Source organism: Cervus canadensis, chromosome 23 (genome assembly GCF_019320065.1).
Source record: "Cervus canadensis isolate Bull #8, Minnesota chromosome 23, ASM1932006v1, whole genome shotgun sequence".
Classification (NCBI taxonomy): Eukaryota; Metazoa; Chordata; class Mammalia; order Artiodactyla; family Cervidae; genus Cervus; species Cervus canadensis.
Window position 1 is genome coordinate 35,305,883 of NC_057408.1, and position 25,841 is coordinate 35,331,723.

The 25,841-nt window shown below is 55.7% G+C and overlaps 1 protein-coding gene across 50 annotated transcripts in view; it reads left to right on the forward strand.

Moving 5' to 3' along the window:
- Positions 1 to 25,841, forward strand: part of CELF4 (CUGBP Elav-like family member 4) — a 312,290-nt gene that overhangs the window by 280,042 nt on the left and 6,407 nt on the right. For 6 of the 50 annotated variants that reach the window (XM_043444164.1, XM_043444175.1, XM_043444173.1 and 3 more), the window contains exons 4-12: positions 372 to 497; positions 1,127 to 1,206; positions 1,631 to 1,774; positions 2,550 to 2,697; positions 4,437 to 4,586; positions 8,887 to 8,952; positions 10,884 to 10,967; positions 15,899 to 15,982; positions 21,247 to 21,418. In XM_043444164.1, the coding sequence (XP_043300099.1) occupies positions 372 to 497; positions 1,127 to 1,206; positions 1,631 to 1,774; positions 2,550 to 2,697; positions 4,437 to 4,586; positions 8,887 to 8,952; positions 10,884 to 10,967; positions 15,899 to 15,982; positions 21,247 to 21,374 (1,010 nt within the window). In that variant the 3' untranslated portion in view covers positions 21,375 to 21,418. Of the gene's footprint in view, positions 1 to 368; positions 498 to 1,126; positions 1,207 to 1,630; positions 1,775 to 2,549; positions 2,698 to 4,436; positions 4,587 to 8,886; positions 8,953 to 10,883; positions 10,968 to 15,898; positions 16,043 to 20,758; positions 20,838 to 21,246; positions 21,419 to 25,841 lie in introns of all 50 variants that reach the window. The other 44 variants (XM_043444150.1, XM_043444158.1, XM_043444151.1 and 41 more) reach the window with 22 other exon arrangements.

Genomic DNA, 25,841 nt, shown 5'->3' on the forward strand with positions numbered 1-25,841 from the left:
TGTCCAAAGGACCTGTGGGCCACAGCTGAGCAGCCAGCCCATTGGCCCGGCCTGAGGGCCGGAAGGGGCAGAGTCGCTGCAATCCCGCCCCTGCTCAGACGCAACCCCTCCCGCCTCGCCTCCCCCTCTGGCTCTGCCCCCAACCCCGCTTCGTCCATCCCCTCACCTGGTCGTTCCTCCCCTCGAGCGGTGTCCCACCGCCTCCCACCCGTCTCCCTCTCGCTGTTATCCCTCCCCTCCGGCTGTGAGCCCCCTCCTGCCCCCTACCAGCTCCTACCCTTCCCCTCCGTAACCCTTCCTCCTCCCGCGGGCCGACCCCGCGCCTCCGGGTCTTTGGCCCGGGTAAGCATCTCCTAATTTTGTTCCAGAAGATAGAAAACTCTTCGTGGGTATGCTCAACAAGCAGCAGTCTGAGGACGATGTGCGCCGCCTCTTCGAGGCCTTTGGGAACATCGAGGAGTGCACCATTCTGCGCGGACCCGACGGCAACAGCAAGGGTGCGTGGGGGCGGGGCGAAAGGGTGGACGGGGCGGAGCTAGAGGTGGGTGGGGCGGGGCGAGATGGTGGGCGGGGCGTAGCCAGAGGTGGGTGGGGCGGCAAGAGGGTGGGCGGAGCTATAAGTGGGAGGGGCGGGCGAGAGGGTGGGCGGGGCGGAGCTAGAGGTGGGTGGGGCAGGGCTAGAGGGTAGGCGAGGCGGGGCAAGAGGGGAGGGGCAAGAGGGGCGGGGCGAGGGGGCGGGCGGGGCGAGGCCTCGGGTCTCTAGCCAGCCTACTAGCAGAGTCCAGAGCCCCCTGGAGCTGGCCTGGTCTGGCCAGCGGGGAAAGGCTGCTTGGAAGGTGCGAAGCTGTCAGGCCTGGGAGGAAGGAAAGGCCGCGATCCGAGTCCAGACTGGGACGGGGCCAGTTAAGGGTCCTTTGACATCCTTGGCCGGCCCAGGTCTTTCTCTGCCTCCTTGTGTATCTCTGTGTTTGTCGGTGTCTCTCAGTGTTTCTGGGTCTCACTCTGCTTTCCTCTGGGAGGCGCCCTCTCCCCTCGGCCCCTCCCGTGCCGCGTCTTTCACTCCTCGCGCCTCTCTGACCTTTCTCTGGGTCCAGTTGCCTTGGCTCAGCCTCTCCCGTCCCCCCAGGGTGCGCCTTTGTGAAGTATTCCTCCCACGCTGAGGCACAAGCCGCCATCAATGCTCTGCACGGCAGCCAGACCATGCCGGTGAGTGTGGCCGACCCTGGGGAGTGCGAGACGGGGCAATGAGGGACCCAGACATCTCTGCCATCCCACACATCCTCAAGACCCCGCCTGTCCTGGCGCCGCCACACGGTGCCAAACGCGTGCCCGCAAAGCACGCTCGCAGCCTCCCCAGGAGACAGGAAGGCATTGCCAACAATCCCATTTCTCAGACAAGGACACTGAGGCCCAGAGATGCTAAGGAAGTAGCCCAAGGTCACCTCGGTAGAAAAAGCTTGCAGGAAGGTTAAGCTCCAGACTCCTTGGTGAGGCTTGGTGCTTGTTACCCTGCCCCCTTCCCCTCCCCCGCCCCCAAAGCACCCCGTGGAGAGGATCGGGTGGGCCCAGGCCAGGGAGCCGCGGCGGATGGGGCAGGACTGGTGGGCCTCACGTGCAGTCCCGGCTGCAGGGAGCCTCATCCAGTCTGGTGGTCAAGTTTGCCGACACCGACAAGGAGCGCACAATGCGGCGAATGCAGCAGATGGCTGGCCAGATGGGCATGTTCAACCCCATGGCCATCCCCTTCGGGGCCTACGGCGCCTACGCACAGGCAGTAAGTGGGGGCCCAGCGGGGCGGGGACGGGGTGGCAGTTCTCCGCAAAGCCTTGGAAGCGCTGACTGGAACAGGGAGAGAGGCTCGAAGTCTTGCTGACTCCACCCCACCCCTGCCATCACTCAAGGGAAGGGTGTCCTTCCACCTTCTGGTTACTCCTAGCAGGGATCCTGTGAGGTGCTTTAAAGCACCCCTCACCCACACTTCCCCTGAGGTCCTCTCAGGCCCATTCTCCCACATGGGGGCAGGCTCTGCCAGCATCGCCCCTCAGCTGCCTCCTGGACTTGTGACCACAACCCCCACACCGGTGGCACTAAGGTAGGCCAGGGCTCTGGTTCTAAAACTGCAAACTCACCTCACTTCTTCAACAGTGTCCAAATGGCCAGTTTCAACCAACTTCCCAGTTCTTGCTCACCTCTGGGTTTCATTTAGGATGCTCCTGTAACCTCTACCCTGCAGACTCGAAGTTAGGACCGTCCCGAACAGAAACCTTGCCAAGTTAGGTCTACAGCAGCTCATCCAGTTGTCTCTAGAGCTTTGGATGTCACATCTCCATGAACCGCAGGACTGGCTGGCACCCTTGGAGCCCTGAGAACTAGGGAAGGTGTGGGGAAGGCTCAGGGCTCTCGGAGAGGGGAGGAGAGACATGCATCTGAGCTCCCTGGGATTGATGGCCTGGGAGCTGGTCTCCAGGAGCAGGAGCTGAATGACCCCTTGGTGGGGAGGGCCGCCCTCCTGGAAGCGCATGATATTTTTTCCACTCCCTCTGCCCCAGCTGATGCAGCAGCAAGCGGCCCTAATGGCGTCAGTCGCACAGGGCGGCTACCTGAACCCCATGGCTGCTTTCGCCGCCGCCCAGATGCAGCAGATGGCGGCCCTCAACATGAACGGCCTGGCAGCCGCACCCATGACCCCAACCTCAGGTGAGTGGGCAGGTACCAACGCGAGGCCTGGCCTAGCAGGAAAGCTGCTGAACCCAGGTTGGTACCTTGGTTTGGCGAATTTCGGCTACGAACAGACCATCCTGGGTCAAGAGCACCCAGTGTCTGGGACCAGTGCCGGCATCATCCTTGAGCAGTTTGTCTCAAAAATGTTCTAATTCCTGAGGACCCATGGGAAGATGGGATGTGGAACCCCTGCTATCCAAGATACGATTTCAGAGTGAGTTGTTAAGCCATGTCAGGAAGCAGTTCATGTTGATCTGTAGTATAGAGATCTGGAAAGAAATTGACATGAACACATCTCCCTTTGAGGTCTGAGGGAGAAGAGCCCTGCCCACTTTGTGGCCCTGTTTGGTCCCTGGTCCAACCACAGGAGCCCCATTTTTCATTTTCCTTTAACCCAACCTAGATTCACTGATTTTTTCAAGACAACTACAGAACAAGCAAGAGAGAACTGCAAGAGTTGCTAAAGGACAGAGGGGTTGAAAACAGCTCTACTTACAAAGCATGTTTTTAATTGGATCTTGGCTGTTATCCAGTTCAATGATTCTCAACCAGGGCAATTTTGCCCCTTGCCCCCAAATATCTGGCAATGTCCTGAGACATTGTTGGTTGTCACAACTGAAGGAGTACTGTAATCTGATAGAGAGCAGGAATGCTGCTAAATATCCTGTGATGCACAGGATAGCTCCCTTCAAAGAAATGTGTGGCCATAAGTGCCAATAGTTTCAAAGAGAAGCATCCCTGTCTAGCTCCAAGGGCTGGGCTCTCATTCATCAAGCTTCCTTGGCTTTCTGTTCTCAGGCCATAGTAGCAGTATTCCCAACATCCAGGAGCTATTCCTTTCCCAGCTAAAAACTATAAAAGGCTGTGCCATCTCTAGCCTCAACTTGAGCACCACCCCACAGCTCTGATCCCCAACCTGGAGACACTCCTGATGACCTCAGGTCCTTATCCACAGAGAGACCCTCTCTGCTTCCTACATGAAGAGGAAGGCCCTTCCCAGCCTCTGGGGCCTCAGTACAATAAAGACGCTATCCACACCTGGTGTAGGGAGGGCAGTGTGCTGTCATCTAATCCCAACTTTACCCTCACCATAGTGACATCACCATTGTCTTAACTGGAGGTAGCCAGGGTGTCTAATTTGTATATGAAAAGGGCTGAATCTGAACTCTGCAAAGGCCTTTCTCCCTCAATGCAAGAAAGTACCACAATTAAGACTCCCTCCACCTGAGTATCAAGACTCCCTCATGGGAAGGCAGATCAGCCCATCAGTGATCCAGTCAAGATAGCAGAGAGCAGAGCCACAGCTCAGAATCCCCTTGGTGGCCAAACAAGGACCAGTCCATCCTGACTTAGCTGGCGTGAGCACGAACCATTGAAAAAGACTAAAAGAAGACCGACTGTGGTCAAAGTCATGGACACTTAGAGGTCTATGTGCTGCAGCTCCAAGGTTGAGCAGTCAGTGGTCAGAGAAGTCTTTGTAGAGAAGGTGGGATTTGGACTCCAATTTGAAGAATAGATACAATTGGGATGAGTAGAGTCGTTACACATAGGGAGATAACCCAAGGCCTGATTCACAGGTTGGACTGAGTTGATGTGTGAGGTCCAAGTCTGTGCCCGGGCCCTTGGAGCCAGGGGGTGGAGATCCATGGGTTGACCTTCATTGCCTTTATTCTGCCTGTCTCCCCTCCTCCACCCCTCATCACCTCTAAAACCAGGAGGCAGCACCCCTCCGGGCATCACTGCACCAGCCGTGCCTAGCATCCCGTCCCCCATTGGGGTGAACGGCTTCACCGGCCTCCCCCCACAGGCCAATGGGCAACCCGCTGCAGAAGCTGTATTTGCCAATGGCATCCACCCCTACCCAGGTAAGCACATCTGGTACCCCTTCCTTCTCCATGCGGCATGCTCCTCATCCTTTCCTGTCCCTGCCCTCACTGTTATCACGGGAATGTGTGGCTCCTTCCCTCTGTCTGTTCTTTGGTGGAACCCCAAATGTGATCAGGGAGAGATCCTGCCCTCCTTCAGGGAGCTTCTGATGGGAGAGAAGACAGATCCATGGGTGTTTGTCGGTCTGATGGGTGAGAAAAAAAACCATTTCTGGGACTCCCTCAGGGGAGAGAAGAGAATAGATGAGTTTTTCAACCAGGTAGAGAGAGGCTGCTACACTGCTACATCACTTCAGTCATGTCCGACTCTGTGTGACCCCATAGACAGCAGCCCACCAGGCTCCCCTGTCCCTGGGATTCCCCAGGCAAGAACACTGGAGTGGGTTGCCATTTCCTTCTCCAATGCATGAAAGTGAAAAGTGAAAGTGAAGTTGCTCAGTCATGTCTGACTCTTCAAGACCCCATGGACTGCAGCCCACCAGGCTCCTCCATCCATGGGATTTTCCAGGCAAGAGTACTGGAGTGGGGTGCCATTGCCTTCTCCAAAAGAGAGGCTAGTAACTGCAAATTACTTGAGAGTGAATTTGACCCAAAGAAGTGAGGGTATAGATGCTAAAAGAATAATTACATTTAGTTTTAAGTAGGAAAAGACTCTTCCAGGAAGGAAGTGGAGGTATATAGATTGCTAGACTGGTTAGTACCCACCACTTCGGTCCCTTGCTGCATACCAAAACTGTGGTCAGCACCTTGAACAGAGGACCAGAACCTTGGACAGCTCCTGGGTCCTGCTTGAATTCTGGCACACAGGAAGATCCAGGAGGCCTGCCCTTGAATAACTTTCAGTTCAGTCCAGTGGCTCAGTCGTGTCTGACTCTTTGTGACCTCATGGACTGCAGCATGCCAGGCCTCCCATTCAATCACCAACTCCTAGAGTTTACTCAAACTCAGGTCCGTTGAGTCAGTGATGCCATCCAACCATCTCATCCTCTGTTGTCCCCTTCTCCTCCTGCCTTCAATCTTTCCCAGCATCAGGGTCTTTTCCAATGAGTCACTTCTTTGCATCAGGTGGCCACACTACTGGAGTTTCAGCTTCAGCATCAGTCCTTTCAGTGAGTATTCAGGACTACTTTCCTTTAGGATTGACTGGTTTGATCTCCTTGCAGTCCAAGGGACTCTCTCTTTGTTCCTCTAAAATTTGAATAACTTTGTTCCTCTAAGATTTGGCAGTTCTGTGGTAAGACTGCCCAGTTGACTTGAAGCAGGGCCTCTCTCTGGTCTTGAGGGTGGACTTGCATTGGCACAGGGAAGGTGGGCCCAAAGCTCTAGAGTAGACCGGTAAGAGGCAATGCAATAGGATGATGAGAGCTGTGTCCTCCTTCTTGGAGGGCAGGTAATGAGGTCACAGAGTCCCCATAAGCCTCATTTAGTGCCCAATCTGTGACAGATGAAAGGGGGGCCCCAGAAGGAGGGCAGGACATGGTCTGATCTCTGAGGAGATCAGAATCCAGGCAGGAGTACAGTATGCATCGACAGAATATGGTACAGCAGAGTTTCATCAAGAGTGAGTGTTCTCTGACTTGAGATGCTTAAGGATTCAAATGAAGGGAGAGTTCATTGTGCATGGATGAGCAAGGAGCAGTGTGCTGCAGAGGGGCCATCCTGGTGGGGCAGAGAGTGTAAGGACGTTGGCCCAACTAGAGCAGAGGAGGGCAGCCTTGGGGGGCACATTAGTGCTCCACACTCTTATTGCCCACCAGAATCTACTGTGCAAACCCACAGATGCCCAGATTCTGATTTCAGCATTCTGGAGTGAGACCCAGACACCCAGAGAATATACAAGCTCCACCAGCAGCAGAGGACAAGGTTACCGAGCCAGAGAGAAATGGAGGAGAATTTCCTGACTTTGAACTTAGAGTTGCTGTTTATCCCCTCCCCGTGTTTTCCCATACCTCACCCCTCAGTGCATAGCACAGAGGTCAGAGAAGCCTAGAGGATGAAGTGACAGGGCCTAGAGGGGAATCTGGAGTGTTGTTGAAGGGCGAAGGCTCCAGGCTGGGAGGGGCTTGGCAAGCTGGAGATGGGAGAGACCCCACCCATCTCAGGTTCCTGGGCTCCTCCTCACTCAGGCTTGTGGGCTGGGAGATACAGTCCCCAGCACATCTGAGTGGTTTCACCGCCCCCTCCCCTCCCTGCCCACAGGCCCATCTGGATCTCTGGATTTTGACAAACCTGTTCTTTCCCCACCCCCACCAACATCTGTGAACTATTTCCCTCATGGAATTTGGAAGGGTTTCTCTCCCCCATTTGTAACAATCTGGCACATCCCATAAACAATCCCCTGCCAAAGCAGGAGGGAGGGATGAAGGGAAGGAAAGGAAAAAAGTAGTACATTAAAAAAATTCATTTACCATCTTTAAATGTGGAGTTTGGAGCTGCTATAATGAGCGAGATCCTTCAAAGTGTTCATTCTTTGGCAGTTACTAATGAGGCCATTAAGCAGAGAAGTAGAGAGGAGGCTCTGAAATGCTTTTCTCCACTACCTAGCCCCAGGTAGCATCTCTACTCTCCCCTCTTGCCCTCGAGATCATGCTGGAAGCACACAGTGTGGCCTTTTCTGCCACATAACACCATGAAGGGGTGGCTTTTGAAATGATAAGGACTGTTCATTCCTCGCTACGTCGCACTGTTTGCTGAGCACTTGCTGTGATCCTAGCATTGTTGCAGAGGGACCTGCCGTATAAGTCGTACACCTTCTGTTCTGCGTAGGGCCCAAACTTTGCCCAAAGAAGAGATATCTTTTTTCTAGATGGTATAAAGGCCAGTTCCGGAGCTGGGTAGACCACGAGGACAAGCAAGATAGCTCTCTCTCTCCAGGGAGCTAGGGCTGGTGCAAGAGTCAGGTGGGGAGGGAGCAGGCGGTCACGTGGCCAACCACCACTACCACCGCCTCTCCAGTGTCCACCCTGGGTGAAACAGAGGGGTAGGTTTTGTCCTGGACAACCCCAGGTGGGAAGGAACCTGCATCCTTACCCATCTTTAGCTCACCCCTCTGAGCTGTGCCCTCCCCCGAGGACCTCTGGCCCAGGACTTTCCCTTGCCCCCCTGACACCCAGTGCTATCATTCTGGTGTGACTTTACTGAGAGGTTCAGGGGAGGGAGCTCAGACAGGAGGATTGGGAATTCTTCCTGGTCTACTGGCCCCAGAGCCTGGCATGGCCAGTTAGCTTGGCTAGCTTGGGTCACCAGGCAGATAAACCTGGATGGTTTCCTTTCTATCTCCCTGTGTTCTCCAGCTGGTCTCAAAGGTAATGAGGCTGGATATTTCCCCACCCACCTCCCTGGGCCCCCAAGGCCAGCCCACTCCCACTTCGGTCATCACTGACCTGCATCACCAAAGGCAGAGCTCACCGTTGGTCCATGCACCATCCAGACTTTTGCCCACCACATCTGCAGACACCACAAAGGCAACAGAAGTGAACCGAGCCTGTTCCCTGGTCCAGCTTCCCCGGGTTGCTTGCCAAAGTATCAGCCTCTGGTGCTCCGGCACTGGGCGGTGGATATCCTGGTGGATATCATGAGATTGGGTGTGATAAGGCCCTTGGTCTTCTGGTTCCCCGGTGTCTGTGGACAGACAGATATCATTTGTGGGGCAGATCTCAATTGTGTGGTCGGTCCTACCACGGGCATGCCCGGGAGTGGAAGACCTGTGTGCCTCATGCAAACTCCTAAAGAATTTGGGAGGGGGTCCCTCTATTTGAGCAGGCGTGGGTGGCCCAGAGAGAATGTCAGGATGAGGCCTCCATGCTCTTTCAGGTTCTGCCCCCTAGTTCCACTGGGGACTAGGGTTAAGTGAGGAGGAGAGCACCCTCCTGACAGCCTCTGGCCCCCTTGCCTGTTCTCACACAGGCCTTCTCCAGGACCAGATCCCTCAGGTGTCCCCCCACCCAGCCCCTCATGGTCGAGCCCCCCCTGTTGTCTCCTTCCCCGCCCTCCCCAGCCTTCTGCATGAGCCCCCCAAACCTTCTGCTGCCCCCCAAAGCGGCAGCCTACAGCCCCCAACCAGGGGGAGCAGCCCACCACCCTTCTGAGGGCCCCAGGCTGGGGAAAGGGCCACCCCCTCCCAGCCATTCAGGGAGCCTGCCTCAGATGTCCTGCTACAGGACAGGGACCGCGGTGGCCGGGAAGGCAGTGTGGCTGCAGCAGCATCTCCAGGGGCGTGGCGGGGGAGGGGCTGGTTTGAGCAGGCATTGCTGACCTCTGCCCTTTGGCTCCCCTGCAGCGCAGAGCCCCACGGCCGCGGACCCCCTGCAGCAGGCCTACGCCGGAGTGCAGCAGTATGCAGGTCGTTAGTATCCACGCGTCCCCACGGTGGTCCCCACGGTGGTCCCCGGCTGCGGGCACCTCCCTGTGCCTGGGCACCAATGCCCCGCCCCACCCAAGCCTGGGCTTAGCAGTGTGGGGGTTCGGGGGAGTGGGGAGGGACTGACAGGGAGCTGTGGTCCCTCCACCAGGCTGCCTCGCTCTCTGCAGGCGTCCTTTGGTGATCAGGCCGAGCTTACCTCACCCTCATTCATCCTGGCAGTGGTGGGGGTTCAGAACCCCATTTGAACTGGTGAGCTGGGCTAAGCTTTAGCCTTGCTGTGAAGCAGCATCTCTGAGGCCAGATGTCCCACCCCCATGGTGCTGCCAGGGCGGGTCTGTCCAGGGGCACCAGCCTCCCAGCAGCACCACATGAGACTGGAGCTGGGGGGCCACTGTCCCAGAAAGCACAGATGACTGTTTGAAGGAAGGGAAGCAGCTTCCATTCCCTCCAACTCCCAGCCACACACAGGCAACAGGAGTGGGGCCCGAGCGAGGAAGACCGGGAATGTGGAGGACAGGCCGCCAAAGGTAGAAAAAAGGAGAAGCGGGCAGGTAGCCTCAGGTCACTGAATGGGGAGGTGATGAGCTACTGTGGGAAGCCCAAGGTCAGCTGTCAGCCAAGCTTCTCTCCTGCCTCTGGGCTGGACAACACACATATGTGTGCAAACACACACACCCTCCACAATCATCTCTGCCAGCCAGGGTCCTGCTGTCTGGCCCCATCAGGGTCCCTCTCCTCGTTGCATTCAGATGAGCTGGCAGTGTCTCCCCGGAGGGTAATGGGGCTGCCTGGTATATGGGGGTCTGCATGAGCTGGCTGTCACCTAGAGTGCAGGGGAAGCTCTCTTCCTCACCTGCTGAGCCCCCTAAACCCCTTCGGGAGCCAGGCCAGGCTGAGGAGGGTCTAGCCAGTCCTGTGCCTCCTCTGACCCTTTTTCCATTTGAATATAGAAAGCATCAGATTTGTTCAACTCAGTCCTCAGCCCCTGGGGAACCAGCCACTGGCAGGATTCCAGAGGCCAAGCTCACACCTAGGGTGACTCCCCACCTCCCACACAGGTGCCATCTGAGCACGGGTGAGGTTGTGTGAGCCCGAGGCAGCTAGGGCTCAGAGAAGGGGAAACCTGGTGGGTTCCAGGTGGTGTGGGGCCATCCTTTCCATTCTGATGTTTTTGATTATCCATTATTGTGGATTATCTGCACATGTGGGTTGTTCCTTGTAGCAGATTAAACTCACCTCCCCCATGCACCCACCAGCATTCACACACACATGCATACACACATGCACACACACATTCATACATCGGCATGCACACACACACATGCATACACTGGCATGCACACACACATGCACACACATGCATACACTGGCATGTGCATACACATGCACACACACATGCATACACTGGCATGCACACACACATGCACACACCAGCATGCACACACACATTTATACATAGGCATGCACACACACATGCATACACCGGCATGCACACACACACATGCATACACTGGCATACACACACACATGCATACATCGGCATGCACACACACATGCATACATCGGCATGCACACACACATGCATACACTGGCATGCACACATGCATACACCAGCATGCCCACACACACATGCATACACCGGCATGCACACACACATGCGCACACACATGCATACACCGGCATGCACACACATGCACACACACCAGTGCACGTATGCAACTTCTAGTCTTCCCTTTGCTGCTTGTCCTTCATTACTGCTAAAAACCGACGTTATGTTAAAAGTGCATTTTTTTCACTGGTCTGCTTTGACTGCTCACCACTGAAACGTCTCTCTTTCTTCCTGCCTCTCACCCGTCTCTCTTCGTGTCACTGTCACCGTCTCTCGCTCTTGCCTCTTCCCTTGGGTCCTCCAGCAGCCGCCTACCCTGCTGCCTATGGTCAGATAAGCCAGGCCTTTCCTCAGCCACCTCCAATGATCCCCCAGCAACAGAGAGAAGGTGAGTCTGCCAGTGGGGCTCCTACGCCCCTCCCCCTTCTCCCCCCAAAGAGGCTGCTCCCCCAGGCCTTTGGCGGTGGTGTTCTGTTGGCACAGTGACCACATCTGCATTGTGCCGAGGGTGAGGGGGGTTGCGGGACTGTGAGAGGTGGAGTGGAGGTGCATGTCACAGGCAACTCTGCAAACCCCAGTGGAGGGAGGTCAGGACGGTGGGGGCCTGGAGGAGGCAGGGTCCAGGAGTCGCCCCTCCCACAATGGGCAGTGTTTGTCCAGCGGAGAGGAAGGGGAGACATAGGGATGCTTATGGCTGGGGTGGTGGGCAGGAGCGGGGAGACCAGTTCCATCTAGGACAGAAGCTCTGCCCTCTCGGTGAGCAGGAGAGCCCACCTGGAGCTCCCAGGGCAGGATCCAAGGGTGGGTGAGGGGATGGGGTGCTCTGGTGTAGGCCTAGCAAAATAAGGGGATCCCAGAAAGCCGGCTTTGAGGCCCTGCTCTGAGCAGGGCAGCAGGCCAATGGGCCTCAGATGCTGGAACCTCCTCGAGACCCTAAGAGTCCTCCCATTGCAGAGTCTGGAGCCCCATGGGGACTGGATAACAAGTCCAAGCTCACAGAGACCAGTTTGATGGGGTCCTGTCTCCCACCACATGAAAAGGGTCACTCTGCCAGTGAGGCCACCACACCCACTCAGTAGCCCACATGGCCAGAAAGGTCCGCTGGTTTCCAGATCACTGGTTTGTAGTCCTTGCAGCAGATGGTCCCACAGCTATGGGAGGTGGGCTAGTCCTAGAAACGACCTAGTTTGGCTGTTAGTCCAAAGCTCTGTGGTCCCAAACAGGCCCCAGAGCCTGGACAGCTGAGAGCCTGGTCTTTGAAGCGAACCCTTCTAGGTTCGAGTCCTAGCTTGGCCTCTCCTCTCTCAGCCTTGGCGTCCTCACCTGTAGAATGAGGACAGTGGCAATCACTCCCTGGAGGGGTGTGAGGATCACCTAGCTCAAGACTGTCTCCAGACTCCAGCAGTCACCTGCTGATTTCTCACTGTGCATGCCGCCCTTCTCTCACCAGTTGGTCACCCCCTCCAAAGTTGTACGTGAGGCATTCTCTCATTTCACGTGCAGGGGGCCGCTCCCAAGACCTGTGTCACCATCTTCCCAGGGCCCGTGAAGATCAAGCCGCAGGAACCCAGCTGGGTGCACAGCGAGGCCCCCTGCTCGCTCCTGCAGCCACGCGCTGCTGCAGCTCCAAGTCACACCCGAGCCCATCGGTGAAATGGGGGTGGGTGATAGGGCATCAGCCTGCCTCTGCCAGCAGGTCCCCTCCCTGGGCTGTGGCCCTGGAGCCTGCCCTGCCCTCCTCCCTCCAGTCTGTGCCTTCCAGCACCACATCAGTCAGATCAGAGTCACAAGTGGTGGGGTCCAGCTTTGCCCATCTCAGGCCCAGAACTGTGCCCAAGGGCCCTTACTGCTTTTGTCACCACTGTGACATCAGGCTGACCCTCCCTTACCTTGTAGTCAGTGCCCTGCATCACTCTGGCCTGTGGCTCAGAGGCCTCTACACACAAACACACACACACACACACACACACACAGCTGCAGATCAGTGCTGCTTGCCCCAACACACATGACAGCCCCTACCACTGGTGTAAACCCATCCCCTTCATCTGCTCCCTGTCCTACCCGCTACCTCACACTTTGTACCAGCCCATGCATCTAGCTCTGAACTCTTCCACGTACCTTCTCTCCATCTCAGAGCAGCATCAGGCCCTCCCACCCCCATGCCCTGCTCCCTAGAGCAGACCCTGTGTCGCCACTCTGGCACACCAGTCCCCACTCTGGCCTCCCCTCAGACAGGGGGGCCTCCCACTGTTGTCCCCATCCTCCCTGACTTTGGTACCCTGGGGGAGCAGGGAAGAGGGAGAGGTGAGATGTGAACCTAGATCTTTAGAGAGGTACACTGCATACAGGGGTGAGCTCACGGTGCTGGGAGTGGGGTCTTTGGGGAATTCTTTGGGGTCCTGAAGTCTTCAGATTTGGAGATGGGGAGGTGGGTATCCAAGGCAGGGAGAACAGCAGGAGCAAAGGCAAGGCATGGGTGCTGCCAAGTATGAGGTGAGCCTGGAAATGGAGTGGGATGGAGCCAGACGAAAGCCATGTCCAGTTTTGCATGAGGCATGAACAAGAAGGTTGTGTTCCTCCAGGCATGCCAGTGGTTAGCCTCTTTCCACGTGGTCACCACCACTTGTGTCAATGCCATTGAGATACCAGGACATGCTGGCTGCTGGGCAGGAACCACCTTCCAGCTCCCTTGTCTTTGAGTTGACCCTGAGAACAGATGCCTGAAGCCCCTGAGGATGCCTGCCCCAGACCACCTGGGTTGTTGTGCCAGGGGACATGGTGCACTCCAGGCCCATCACTTTCTGTCTCTGGAGCTCCATTTCTCTTTTCTCCGAAGGCTGGATTGGACCAGATTGATATCCAAAGTCCTATGGTTGTGCCATCTGGATGCTCGATAATCTGGGAATTAGAGAATGCACTGAGGGCTCCAGGGTAGCCCGAGAATGACAATGTGTAGGCCCACTGTTGGGGGTGAGGGGCAGAGGGCTAGCCTGGGACTGGGAGAGCTGGCCCTGTGGGGCTCAGCCACACACCATGCTGAGGGGACTGAATGCATAGACTCTGCCCTTCGAGGCTCCTCGTCTCTTTTAAGGAGAACAGAAATAACATCCAAGCAGCTTGCAGGACTTGAGCTTGTAGGGAGGCCCCCAAGTTCAAGGTGGGTGTCAGAGTGCAGGAAGAGCAGAGTAGGAGTATGGGGAAGGCAAATGCTCCTGCCCCCTAGAAAGTGCCCCCTTCTGGCTGGAGAGAAATCTTCCCAGACCTACTGGAGAAAGAGCCTCAGTATTGCCCAGAATATGGGCTGTGGGAGCCCCAGAGCTGTGGGGACTCACATCTAGCTGGGAACCATCAAGGGACACATCCATAGGGTATGAGCCAGTGAAAACATGCCATGGTTGGAGGGGAAGGGAGGTGGGTGTGGTGGGGAGGAAGGGCCACCAGGGCTTGGGGAATTCTGCACCAGGACCCCTGGCAGTGGGTAAGGGAGCTCGCTTGCACCTGTTCTGAAAGCGCCGTCTAGGGAGTGGAGGCCAGAGAGTAGGGATGGGCAGATGGTGTGGGGCAGGGACCAGGGGCGAGGAGCTCATTGGTTCAGAGGGAGGCTTTGGTGGTCAGAGGACTCTTAGCTATCAGCTATGACCCTCAAGGGCACAGAAATAGATGGAAGATGTAAAAATAGAAGTCAGAAGTATGTCAGAAGTAGTTAGGCTTCGCAGGTGGCTCAGTGGTAAAAAGTCAACATGCAATGCAGCAGACATAGGTTCCATCCCTGGGTCAGGAAGATCCCCTGGAGTAGGAAATGGCAACCCACTCTAGTATTCTTGCCTGGAGAATCCCATGGACAGAGAAGCCTGGTGGGCTACAGTCCATGGAGTCACAAAGAACGGGACACGACTTAGCAACTGAGCACACACACACACAGTTTAAAAGGTCAAGTTTTATGTGGCACACTTTATTTTAGATGCAAGAAAAAGAGGAAGCAGCTTGGAGATATTTCTCATTCAAAGAGCTAAAACTCAGCCTTTTGGTCACTTAAAAAGAAACATGTAAACTGAGCTGTAACTGAGCTGTAACATGGGTCTGGCATTTAAACTGAGCTGTAACAGAGCTGTAACACTCTTCCGTCTGTCGCTTCAAATCTTTGCTGCGGTGAGACAGAAATGAGGAAATTACAAAGTCCCCCATCAAATTCATAATTAATTTTGAAAGAAACTGCCAGTATGTTTTAATTTTTATAAAAAAAATTTATTTTAAAAGAAACATGTAAATCTTTAGCTATCTGGAAATTTAGCTATCTGGAATCCAAGAGGATTCAGGATTTCTGGGGCACTGAAATTTATGATCGGGAAGTAGAGAGAGAGGAGGATGCAGACCATGGAGACAGACAGCCTGGGTCTGGGTTCATATCCTGGTTCCATCACCTTCTAGCTACGTGACTTGGCAGGTGACTTAACCTCTCTGGCCTCAGCTTTCTTATCTGTGAAGTGGGGATGACAGTAGCCTCAAGGCAGCTGTAAGGATTAAGTGAATTAACATATACATAAAGTGTACAGAACAGCTTGGCATGCAGTTAGCACTACAGAAGTGGCAGGGCTCTTATTGTTGAAATGGGGAGTCTTTTATATGATGAAGCTGGTGGTACCCTTGCTTGTGGGTGTCCCATCACGAAACCTTTCTATGAAGCCCTTTCTGCTTACCTGGCTTGCTGGAGCAGGTGGGATAAATCTTGGTTTCCACCTTCAAGATTAGGGCTAACTTTAAGGTTCAGGGCAGCGGAGGGTAAGGCCTTTGGGGATCAAGTGGGAAAGAGTGGCTGCAGGCCAGGACAGAGGATGGGCATTCCAGGCCCAGAGTCCTGCCTTTGGCTGGGGGACAATGGGGAGTGAGGCTTGCAGAGACAGGGCTGCCCCCAGCACTTCCCTCCATCCTCCCCTGTGGGGGAGGTGCTGGGCAGGTCTCCCTACCCACTGCCTCTCCTCAGCATCTCTCCTCCAAGACTAACCAGGCACATTCACCCCATTCACTTGTTGCCTACACCCCTGGAGTCCTAGAGCTGCCAGGCACCCTGTGATGCAGAAAAGACCATTGAGGCACAGAGAGGTTCAGAGACTTGCTCGAGGGCAGAGTGGAGACCAGAGCTCAGACCCGGGGCTCAGCAGCTCCCCACTTTTCTGTGGCCGCTTTTGGATGAGACCCCCCTCCTAACCTCGCCCCTACCCCTCCCTGCTGCCGCTGCCTAACTCGCTCACCTCTCCTCTGTCTCTCTCTTCCCCCACCCCGCCATCCCTCCTCCCCCGACCCCCTCCCCCCCCACCGCAGGGCCCGAGGGCTGTAACCTGTTCATCTACCATCTGCCCCAGGAGTTTGGGGACGCTGAGCTGATGCAGATGTTCCTCCCTTTCGGTAATGTCATCTCCTCGAAAGTGTTTGTGGATCGGGCGACTAACCAAAGTAAATGCTTTGGTGGGTAAAGATAACAAACCAACTTCACCTAGGACAGGGTGGTGTTCGCACCAATTTACCGGTGTCCAACTGCTTTTAACATGCTTCTTCACATCGCCGCGCCCCCACTCCCACGTGCTCCTGTGCCCAGCCTCCAGCCTCCATCTCTCACCCTTTTCTCTCTTCTGTTCTTTGGTTTCTTGGCTTTCCCTGCCCACTCCCATCCAGTCTCCTACCCACCACCCCCAGTCCAAGGGAGAGCCTCCTCTCCCAGCCCCAAAGCTCAATTCCCACCAACTGAGAAGGGAAGGGACCCATCGTGGGCAGGAGGAGGAGGGGCAGGGGGCAGAGCCTCACAACAGCCATTCTCCCAGCACCCTTCTCCTCTCAAGGCTACAGTGGCCCTGGGGGTCAAAGCTGAGCATGATCCTTGGGGTGGGGGGTTCACCTGACTGAAGTCCCTACCCCACTGGCCCCTTGGCCTCCTCTGTCCATCTTTCTGTCCTGCGCCTGCCCCCCTTCTCTGTCTACCCTGCTCTTTGCTCCCTTCTTGCCATCCAATGCACCGTCCTTCCCGAACCCCCACCCCTCAGGCCACCAGAGTGAAACTGTCGAGGAATCAGGAAGAGGAAACTGGTCCCTGCCCTCAGGAAGCCTCAGGTCTGAGCTTAGATGAAAATCATATCTATTCAATGGCAGTGAGATCTGCCAGGCACCAACTAATGGAGGAATGAGACAGGCAGGTGGATGCAAGCAGACAGAAGGGGAGGGAATTCCAAGCAGGGGGAAATAGAATGGATGAGCATATGGGGGCTGGGATGAGGAGAGTCAGAGGCTAGTGGATGAGGAAATTGGAGGCTTTGGAGAGAAAGGAAGGTTCAGGGGAGACCAGCTGTGAGGGCAAGTCTGTGCCGGGGAGCGTTTCAATCATTCAGGTGAGGATGCTTCATATGGTGCTGTAGGCAGTGGAAGATGAGGGAGTAATGGGATGAAGATACCTTTGGGAATTTCTCCTGAACAGAGTGTTAGACGGGAGACAAAGGACTTGGGAGGATCTAGGAGTATGGCTGTCAGATAAAACACAAGATACCTAGTTAAACTGGCATTTTGGATAAGTAACAGATATATTTTTAGTATACATATGTCCCAAATGAGTCTTCCCTGGTCGTTCAGAAGGTAAAGAATCTGCCTGCAAGGTGGCAGACCCAGGTTCAGTCCCTGGGTTGGTAAGAGCCCCTACAGAGGGGAATGGTAACCCACCCTAATATTCTTGCCTGGAGAATTCCATGGACAGAGGAGCCTGGTGGGCTACAGTCCATGAGGTCACAGAGTCGGACATGACTGAGTGACTAACACACACAGATGTCCCAAATATTATGTGCAATATGTCCCATGCAATATTGGAGATATACTAAAAAAGTATTTATTGCTTATCTGAAATTCCACTTCAGCTGGGCTTCCCGAGTTTTAGTTTGCTTCAGACCTCCTGGAAACCCACCTCATCACCACACCTCTCCTCTCCACTCCACCACAGCTCCTCTCCCACCTCTTCTGCCTCCATGAGAGCTGCTTTCTCAGGTCTGATCTACTCCTGAGTCCCCCAGAATTGAGGATTCTGGTTGCCAGACAGCCACACATGGAACCAGAGTTGAGTCAGCCCGGCACCTCCAGGATGACCCCCAGATTCAGGGGCTATGAGACAGAATAGGATCGTTATTTGACCAGGGAACCTGGGTCCCCTCTTGGGGATGGGGGAGGGGGAAAGGTACAAAAGTGCAGAAGTGCCGGAAAGCATGTGTTAAAGAGATTCCAGTTTGGAGATCAGTTCTCCAGGTCCATGAAGGGCTTCGGGGTGGAAATGATGCTCCCCAAGGCAGTCAAGATCTTTGCACAGTGTCCCTTCCCTTCTAGCAGCTGCCACTAAAAATCTGTGGTACTTCAGAGGCATACGGTTGCCCAGCAGCTCATTTCTCTGGGGGATGGGAGAACAAGGCCAAAGGAAAAGACCGGGGTGCACCCCTCCACTGTTTGGTGTTTCTTCTGACAAATTACAGTTATGTATGTAAAAACAGCAGACTGGAGATCAGCTGCATTTGGTCTCTAAGTAAGCCTCAGATGTTCCATAAGTCAGAAGAAAACTGCAAAGAGCCCAGACTTGCTGGGTACCCAGGCTGGAGCAGGCTCAGTCTGCAGCCTTTTCCCTTGGCATCTATGCTGTGCCACTCCCTCCAGTCAACCCCAGATTATCCTTGCCGTTAGCTCATTCAAGTTCTCCAGCAAAGACTTGCCCTACTTTTCTGGAAGTCCTCCCCCGTATACCTCTGCTCTGGTTCTTTCTCTCTTCCTGAACAAACATCTAGCACTGAAACACCCACCAGCCTTGAGAAAGGCCAGGATCCCGCCCAGCGGGCCGGCCCAGTGGCTCCTCCTTCAGTCTCTTGGATTCCCTCCCTTGCTTTGGCAGCCCAGCCTGTGCTGTCTCCCCAGCATGCACTCACGGGCGCGCTTACTCTCTGGGTCAGTGTCCGCATTTGTGGAGTGGGGATTTCAGGGGTCAGCTCTCAGTGATGCTGTGAACGTTACACAAGATATTCCATGTGACGGACCTAGTCAGAGTGGACCTTCAGGAGGTGCTAGGGCCCCTTTTATTCTCCCTAAAAGGGCTATGTTGCTCCACGCGTGGTCCTCTGTGAAAATGAACTCCTCAGAGTCTTCCCTTGCTCTTTATGACCATAAACAGAATCTTTTGGAGGCCTTCGTGAGCCTCACAAATGGTTTTTGCGTTGGAGGACGGGCTGGAGGGCCACCAGGAGGGCATCCTGCCTGCACAGCCTTCATGGTCTGGGAGGCGGGTGCCTTCTCAGGGGTGGGAGGAATGGGGCAGAGGGCTCTAGGAGACAGGACACAGCCCTGGAAACCAGATACATGGGAGATGGTGCCCAGAGCCTTGCCGAGGGGGCCAGCGGGGAGATGCTCCCTGCCCTGACTGCTAGCCAGTTAAGAACGTTCAGGAAGAAAAGTTCCTTGAGCCTGGAACCCTTCCCAACCCCCAGGCTTCTAATACTCAACCTGAAGCTGGGCTTCTTGCCTCCTCCCAGAACTTCTCTCTCTCCTTTTACACCTTCGCCCTACACAGCATCTCCGGCCCTTTTTATCTTTGTTCCGCCTCTTTCCTACTTCGCCCATATTTGTTTGTTTTTTTTTTTGGGGGGGGGGGTTGGGGAGGGAGCTGTCACCAACAGTTAGGTTATCTTGTCCTGGTAGGAAGGGAGGCTTTTAGCTTGCCTAAAAAGAGAGCGATGTAACAGATGCACCATTCACACATTTGAAAACTGCTCTGCTGACAGCTTGACTGTAGTTTTGTGGGGAAGGGATGGGCCAGGAGGGCATGAGAGGGGGAGGTGTAAAGATGACTCACACTGATTTCTAACTACGGATAATCCGAAATCCTTCCTGTGTATTTAGGTGTATAGATGAATACAGATTTTGGATATGTTGCCCTGAGCCCAGCTGTGACCAGTCTCATCTGAGCTCACATGCTAGCCCTCTTCGAGTACACTCACATGTACCTGCAGACATCCCTCCCCCGTCTTTGATGATGCATGGTTGCAAGAGAAAATGTGCAGAAATGCAGGAGGGAGAAAGAGAAAAAAGGCCAGAAGAGGTAGTGTCTGGGTGGAGGTTAAGGTGAAAAAGGGTCACCACATGGGGAGAGTGAGGGAGGGGTCTCAGACAGGACCGTGGGACCACAGATAGTTAACCAAGAAACAGCTTTCTACCTTGGCAGGGTCTGTACATCTATCCCTTATATATCTAATGGCCATTTGGGGACAAACGCCCCAAATGCACATTTGCAGGATGGCCAGGAAACTTTGCCAAGCTTAGTTTCATATTTGCAGGATCTAAGTCCATTTTACTATAGAAACAGCCTCCAAAGTCAAATAAATTCCAGAAAATACAAGGTTTAAAAAAAAGCCATAAAGAAGAGAGAAGTTGGGATGGGAGGGGGATGTTTTTGTTGGTTAATGTGCCAGGAACTGTTCCAGAGTGACCTGGCTGTAAACCCACCTGACCACAGAAAGTCCTTTCTCAAGGAGCACCGTTTAGAGCTGTTTTGGGAAATGCTGATGTAGTGTAGTCTATAAATAGGAGATGCATTCGAAGTTCCAAAAGGTGTCAACTTTGGGAACCTAATCCAGTCCCACCTGGGAGCTGCTTGCTTCAGGTGACTGGGAGCCATGAATGGTTCTATATCCTTGTCCTGGGATGTTGGGAGGAGTGAACATGTGACAAGCACTTCTGCAGCCTGTAGTACACGGAGAAGGCTCTCAGCGAACTTTCACTAATAGGGTCAATTTGTACTATTACTGTTACATCATTATTAGTGCTATGAGTGGTTCACAGGGGACGCGTCAAGTGGGCGCGTGCTTAGTCCAGGGCAAGAGCCGCTGCTCCCAGGATGGAGCTGTACTAAACATAAAAGGGTGGTGCGACCGGCCTCTGGGAGCGAGGTGGCGTTTCACGCGAGCCAGTGTGGACTGACCCGGGTGGCCACCCGGAGCCTGGCTGGGGGGGGGCCTAGGCCTGGACGGAGCGGGCGGAGGGGCGGCGGGGACCCCGCCTCGGCCCCGGCCCGCGGCCGGCGGCGCTCGCTACGGGGGCGGCTGGGATCGGCGGCGGCGACGTTCGCTCCGGGGCGCCTCCCCTCCCTCCCCTCGCACTCCTCTCTCTCCCCAGGCCGGCCCCCCGTGCCCTCCCGCTGCCAGGCCCCCTCCTGTCAGGGAGGACAGTGTCCAATAAACTCCTCCGCCCGCAGGTGTGTCCGCCCTCTCCCACCGCAGGCGGGGGCTGAGGTGCCGGGGCCGGCCGGGGTGGGGGAGAGGGCGCCCGGGACAGCGGCGCCGCCGAGAGCCGAGGCGGAGAGGGGGCGGCCCTCCTGGGCCCGCGCGGGTCGGGGAGCCGGGAGCCTCCTCAGCGCGGGCCCCGGAAGTGGCCGCGCGCACGAGGGCTGTGAGGGAGGGGTGCGAGGCCGGGGCCGGGGGGCGGGGGCCGAGAAGGGCGGAGCCTCTAGCTCCGGCCCCGGAGGCTCGGCGGGAGTGGGCGGGGCCTCCGCCCGCCCCGCCCCCCGGCCCTAGGCGCCCGCCCTTCTCCCCCTCCCCTTCCCGCCCCCTCCGGCAGGGGCGGCCCCGTGGAAACCCAGGCCCTCGTCCCTCGTGTCTCGCTAGGCTTCGTGAGCTTCGACAACCCGGCCAGCGCGCAGACCGCCATCCAGGCCATGAACGGCTTCCAGATCGGCATGAAGAGGCTCAAGGTGCAGCTGAAGCGGCCCAAAGACGCCAATCGCCCGTACTGAGCGCCAGCGGGAGCGTCCCCCGGGGGAGACCAGGACTCGCACAGGTAACCGGGATCGGCCGGGGCGCGGGAACGGGGGAGGTTGGGGAGGTTGATACCGGACGGACCCGCCGCCTCCTCTGGCCTCTGTTGCCAGGACCCTCGTTGTGCCTTGGACCCGCTGCGCCCAGCTCGACCTGCTCCCAGGGGGCAGGCGCAGAGCTGTGGTCATCCCAGGCAGAAATGGGCATGGCCAGCCCCCTGCTGCAAAGCCAAGAGGGGGCAGGAGGGAGGGAACTGCTTTGAGAAGGTCTACACTGGCAATCTTGTTTGCCAGAAAAATCCTAGGGTGAGCCGATGGCAAGCTCAGGGCCAGGCGAGTTTGGGCGACATAGGCTTTGTGGTGGGGAGCTATAGACATGTGCTGGGGCCTTCTCCCAGATTCCCTGGCTCTCCACTCTCCAGCTCTGGAGGCCTGTCAACACTTGACCACCTCACCCCTCCAGTTCCCCACAGCTCAGTCTGGAGAGGAGGGAACAGGACTTTTCAAAGAGAACTTTACCAACAAAACAAAACAAAACAAGAGGGGACAGAGGCCGAGGAGGGTGACTGTATGTACTGGACTGGGGCCACTTACCCTGCCCACTTCTCAGAGCCCGTGATGAGTGGAGGTGTCACTTTTCCCAGCTCTTTGAGTCCTGCCTTAAAGCTGGAGGCACCATCAGGCCACTCCTCCTCCAGGCCACTTACTCCCCTGGATGAAGCAGCTTCCTGGGGCAGGGTCGGGGGCAGGGTGAGGTGGGAGATTTGCCTGGTCATCAAGAGTTCACCCCCAGCCTGGCTTTCCCCACTGCGGTGCCCTCCTGCCATCCCAGCTTGCTCCCGGGCCAGGACCAGGCTGCCAGCCCTCTGCCATTTCCACAGTTCTGTGCGTCAGCTACTGTTAGGTGCTCAGCATGAGTGATACTGATCAGAATCCTTGTCCTTAGCAAGGGAGGCAGATATCAAACAAGGACATACGATCAAAGAGTAAATTATATAGGGTATTGAAATTGTTGGTTACAGTTAAATCAGGTAGTCAGAGTAGACCTAGCTGAGAAAGTGATATTTGAGCAGAGATCTGAAGAAGGGAAGGCAGGGAGCCGTGCCAGGGTTCAGAGGGGTATGGTATACAGGCTCCAAGGTGAGGGCAAGGTGGTGTGTGCAAGGACCAGCAGTAGGCCGAGATGATGGAGAGCTATGGCAGGTTGGGGGCTGGGGGAGCAGAAAAGGAGATCCCAGGGGTGAGGAGGGCCACCTCGTGTAGGAACCCAGTCCACTGCATGGACTTGAGCGTCTCCGCTGAAATGAAGGGCTAAGTGAGCCACTGGAGAGCTCTGCAGGCAGAGGGCTGTGGGTGACTTGCATTTGAGTAGGATCGCTGGCTTCTGTGTTGATAGACCGTGGGGCCACAAGCAGAGGTCTAGTGCCTGGACCGCTCAGTCCAGGGGGATGGCAGTCACTCGAGGTGCTGTGAAGGAGCTGGTGCTGTTCGGAAGGAATTCAAGGGGGTGTGAGAGAAAGAGGGTTAGGATGGTGCTTGGATTTCTGGCCGGAGGGGCTGCAAGGGCAGAGTAGTTGTGACCTGAGATGGAGAGGGCTTTCGAGAAAGGTCAGTCACGTGACAGTTACACCTCCCAGTGAAGGGTCAGAGTCTGGAGTCTGGGAGGGAGGGCTCCAGTTTCCCAGTCTCCTCTCAGATCCCCGAACTGCCAGTAGGACCCCTTTTGTCCACCTGGGAGCAGCCATACTCACCTTCTCTCCAAGAGGTTTCTTGAGCCTCTATTCACAGCAAGACTGGAAAAGCAAAGTCTGTGTCCCTTGCTTCCTGAATTCCTGCCCCTGCCCATCTCTGGTCTGCATGAAATGCGCATGAGCACACGCGTGCGGGTGCGCACGCACACACACACAAATGCGCATGCGTGCACACACGCACACCCGTCCATTCAGAGTGTGGGCACTTTCCTGTGCTCAGTTACGGGAGGCAGAGATGCATGTCACCATCCTGCCCGCGTGGAGCTTCTGGCTCTATGGCAGCCAGCAGATGGTGCAGAGGGCACGTTTCCAGAGGAGGGAGGACCAGTGCAGTGGAAGTGCCCTTTCGTGACATGGAGCACATTTTCTTCAATAGGTTAACTCTGCCATCAGGGCATGACCTGGGTCAAGGTGCTTACCCTCTTGGGCTTCCATTTCTCCAGTGATGAAACCCAGGTGCTGGAGCCATCAGAAGTTTTCAGGTGGGGGCATGCTGGGGGCTCATGCCCTGGGATTCTGTGGCTCCCTTGAAAGCAGCCTGTCTTAGCCTTGTAGACCTCGATGCAAGTAAGACCCAAGGAAGGAGGGGACATCTAGGTCAGAGGAAGGGGTGAGGGAGGCAGATTTGTTTGGGACAGAAGGTAAGAAGAGGCCCTCAGGGTAGAACCAGTTAGCAGTCGTAATTGCGGGGGCGGGGGGACTTGAGGGGAGTAGTTTAAAAAGCAGAGTGGTTCTTCCACCAGGGAATACAAAAGCCAGGAAAGATGAGAACCACAGGTTTTCCCACTATGCTCACCATGCACAAGGCTTTGTTCTTGTAGGTAGCAACTCTGAGACATAACTGTATACTTGTCGCTGCCTATAAGGTAGGCAGTGTTGTTATTCCCGTTTTACAGTTGGAGCACACACAGATTAAGTCACTTGCCAATCAGCTACTGAGTGGTTGAGTCATGATTTGGCGGGAGGCTGCTTAACCCCTTCCTTCAAGTAGGGAGAATGATAAAACCCCCTGTATCCTCGTCCCACTCTCTCCTACCCCAGAGTTTCCTGACTACCAGAGGGGACACATCACAACATCTCCTTTCTCTGGGGTCAGCCATCGACCTACAAACACTGTGATGTCACATAACCCCTATGCTTCCCTGGTGGCTCAGTGGTAAAGAATCTGCCTGCCAATGCAGGAAATGTGAGTTCAATCCCTGGGGCAGGAAGATCCCCTGGAGGAGGATATGGCAACCCACTCCATGATTCTTGCCTGGGGAATCCCATGGACAGAGGAGACTGGCAGACAATAGTCCATGGGTCGCAAAAGGGTTGGACGTGACTTAGCGACTAAACAATAACATGTAAGTCCTACATTCAGGCTGACCCTTTGGCTGCATTCACGGGATTTTAACAAATGGTGCATTCAGGCTTTCCCAGCCCAGGGCTGTTAGAGGCTATAACCGAAGGTAGGTGCCAGCTAAGGGCCAGACTCGGGGACTGCAGTGGGAAGTGGCTGCTGCCAGCAAGGGAGGGAGGAAGCAGCTATAAAAGCAGCTTAAAGTTGCATGATTTTACAGACCAACAAGGGATGTTTACAGATGATGAGTTCCGGTTGCTCAGAAGGACAGAGGTCAGCTGAGCAGGGGCTCAGGGGACATGGCTAGGCGTGAAGAGGCCCGGGGAGGGGGATCTCCGAGCCAGTGGTGAAGACAGAGGCTTAGAGGTGGTCAAATCAGAACTGGGGTGAGGGGGGTCTGGGGAAGGAGAGGGGCCCTGGGAGGGCAGCTGCGGGCAGGGAAGTGTGGTTGGGCTCTGGTTCCCTGAAACGAGGCCTGGGTAGGATGCAGTCTGTGCCTCCTATTAGGTGGGTTCCTGGCATCCTTGCAGCCCCTGCCCCTTATCTTGTGCTAAGATGGGAGTTTCTCCAAGAAATCTTTACTGGGAAACTAAGAGGAAGGAAACAGGCAGAAGCATGAAACATGATATCCGGTCCAGGAAGACACCCAAGTCCCTTGTCCCACCTTGGAGCATGCTGAGCTTGAGCTGAGGGCAGGTGCCTGGCTGTGCAGTTCTGCAGGGGGAGAGCTGAGGGGGAGAACGTGCTGAGTGGCGGGTCTGACTCCCTGGGAGCCCCGTGTCTCTGGATCCTGGGAGCCCCGCCCTGTGTCTCTGGACCCTGGGCTTAGATCTGAGTGTGCTTTTGCACAGAGTCTGCTCCGAGCTTTGCAGGCACGGGTGCTTCAGGTCAGACCTGCCTGGTGCTGGGCTGTGGTTTTGGGCCTGAGCCTTCTCTGGCCAGAGGCCAGCTGTGTTTAGAACCTGGCATCTAAATTGGCTCAACTTGACCATAACTTCCTCACCCAGGTCATGGGGTGGGGGGTGGGGGTGCTTCCCAGGCCTGATTCAAGTTCCCCACGCTGGTCAGTGACCCTGCTGCCACGTCTAGGGCTGGGCCCGGAGAGGCTGTTCCAGAGGGCGGCCAGGCAGGGGTCACGGCAGGCAGAGGGGCCACTGTCTCACGTGAAGGGAGTGGCCAGCCAGCGGAACCCGGGGGAGCCTCCCTAGGCTAAGTGTGAGAGTGTGTTTACGTGTTGGGGCCAAGTGTGTGTGAGAGCTTTGGGGAGGGGCTGTGTGGAATCCCCAGCGTCGACCACAGGCAGGCACTGAAGGGAGGCTGGAGGCAAGCTGGCAGCCAGCGAAGGAACCCCGC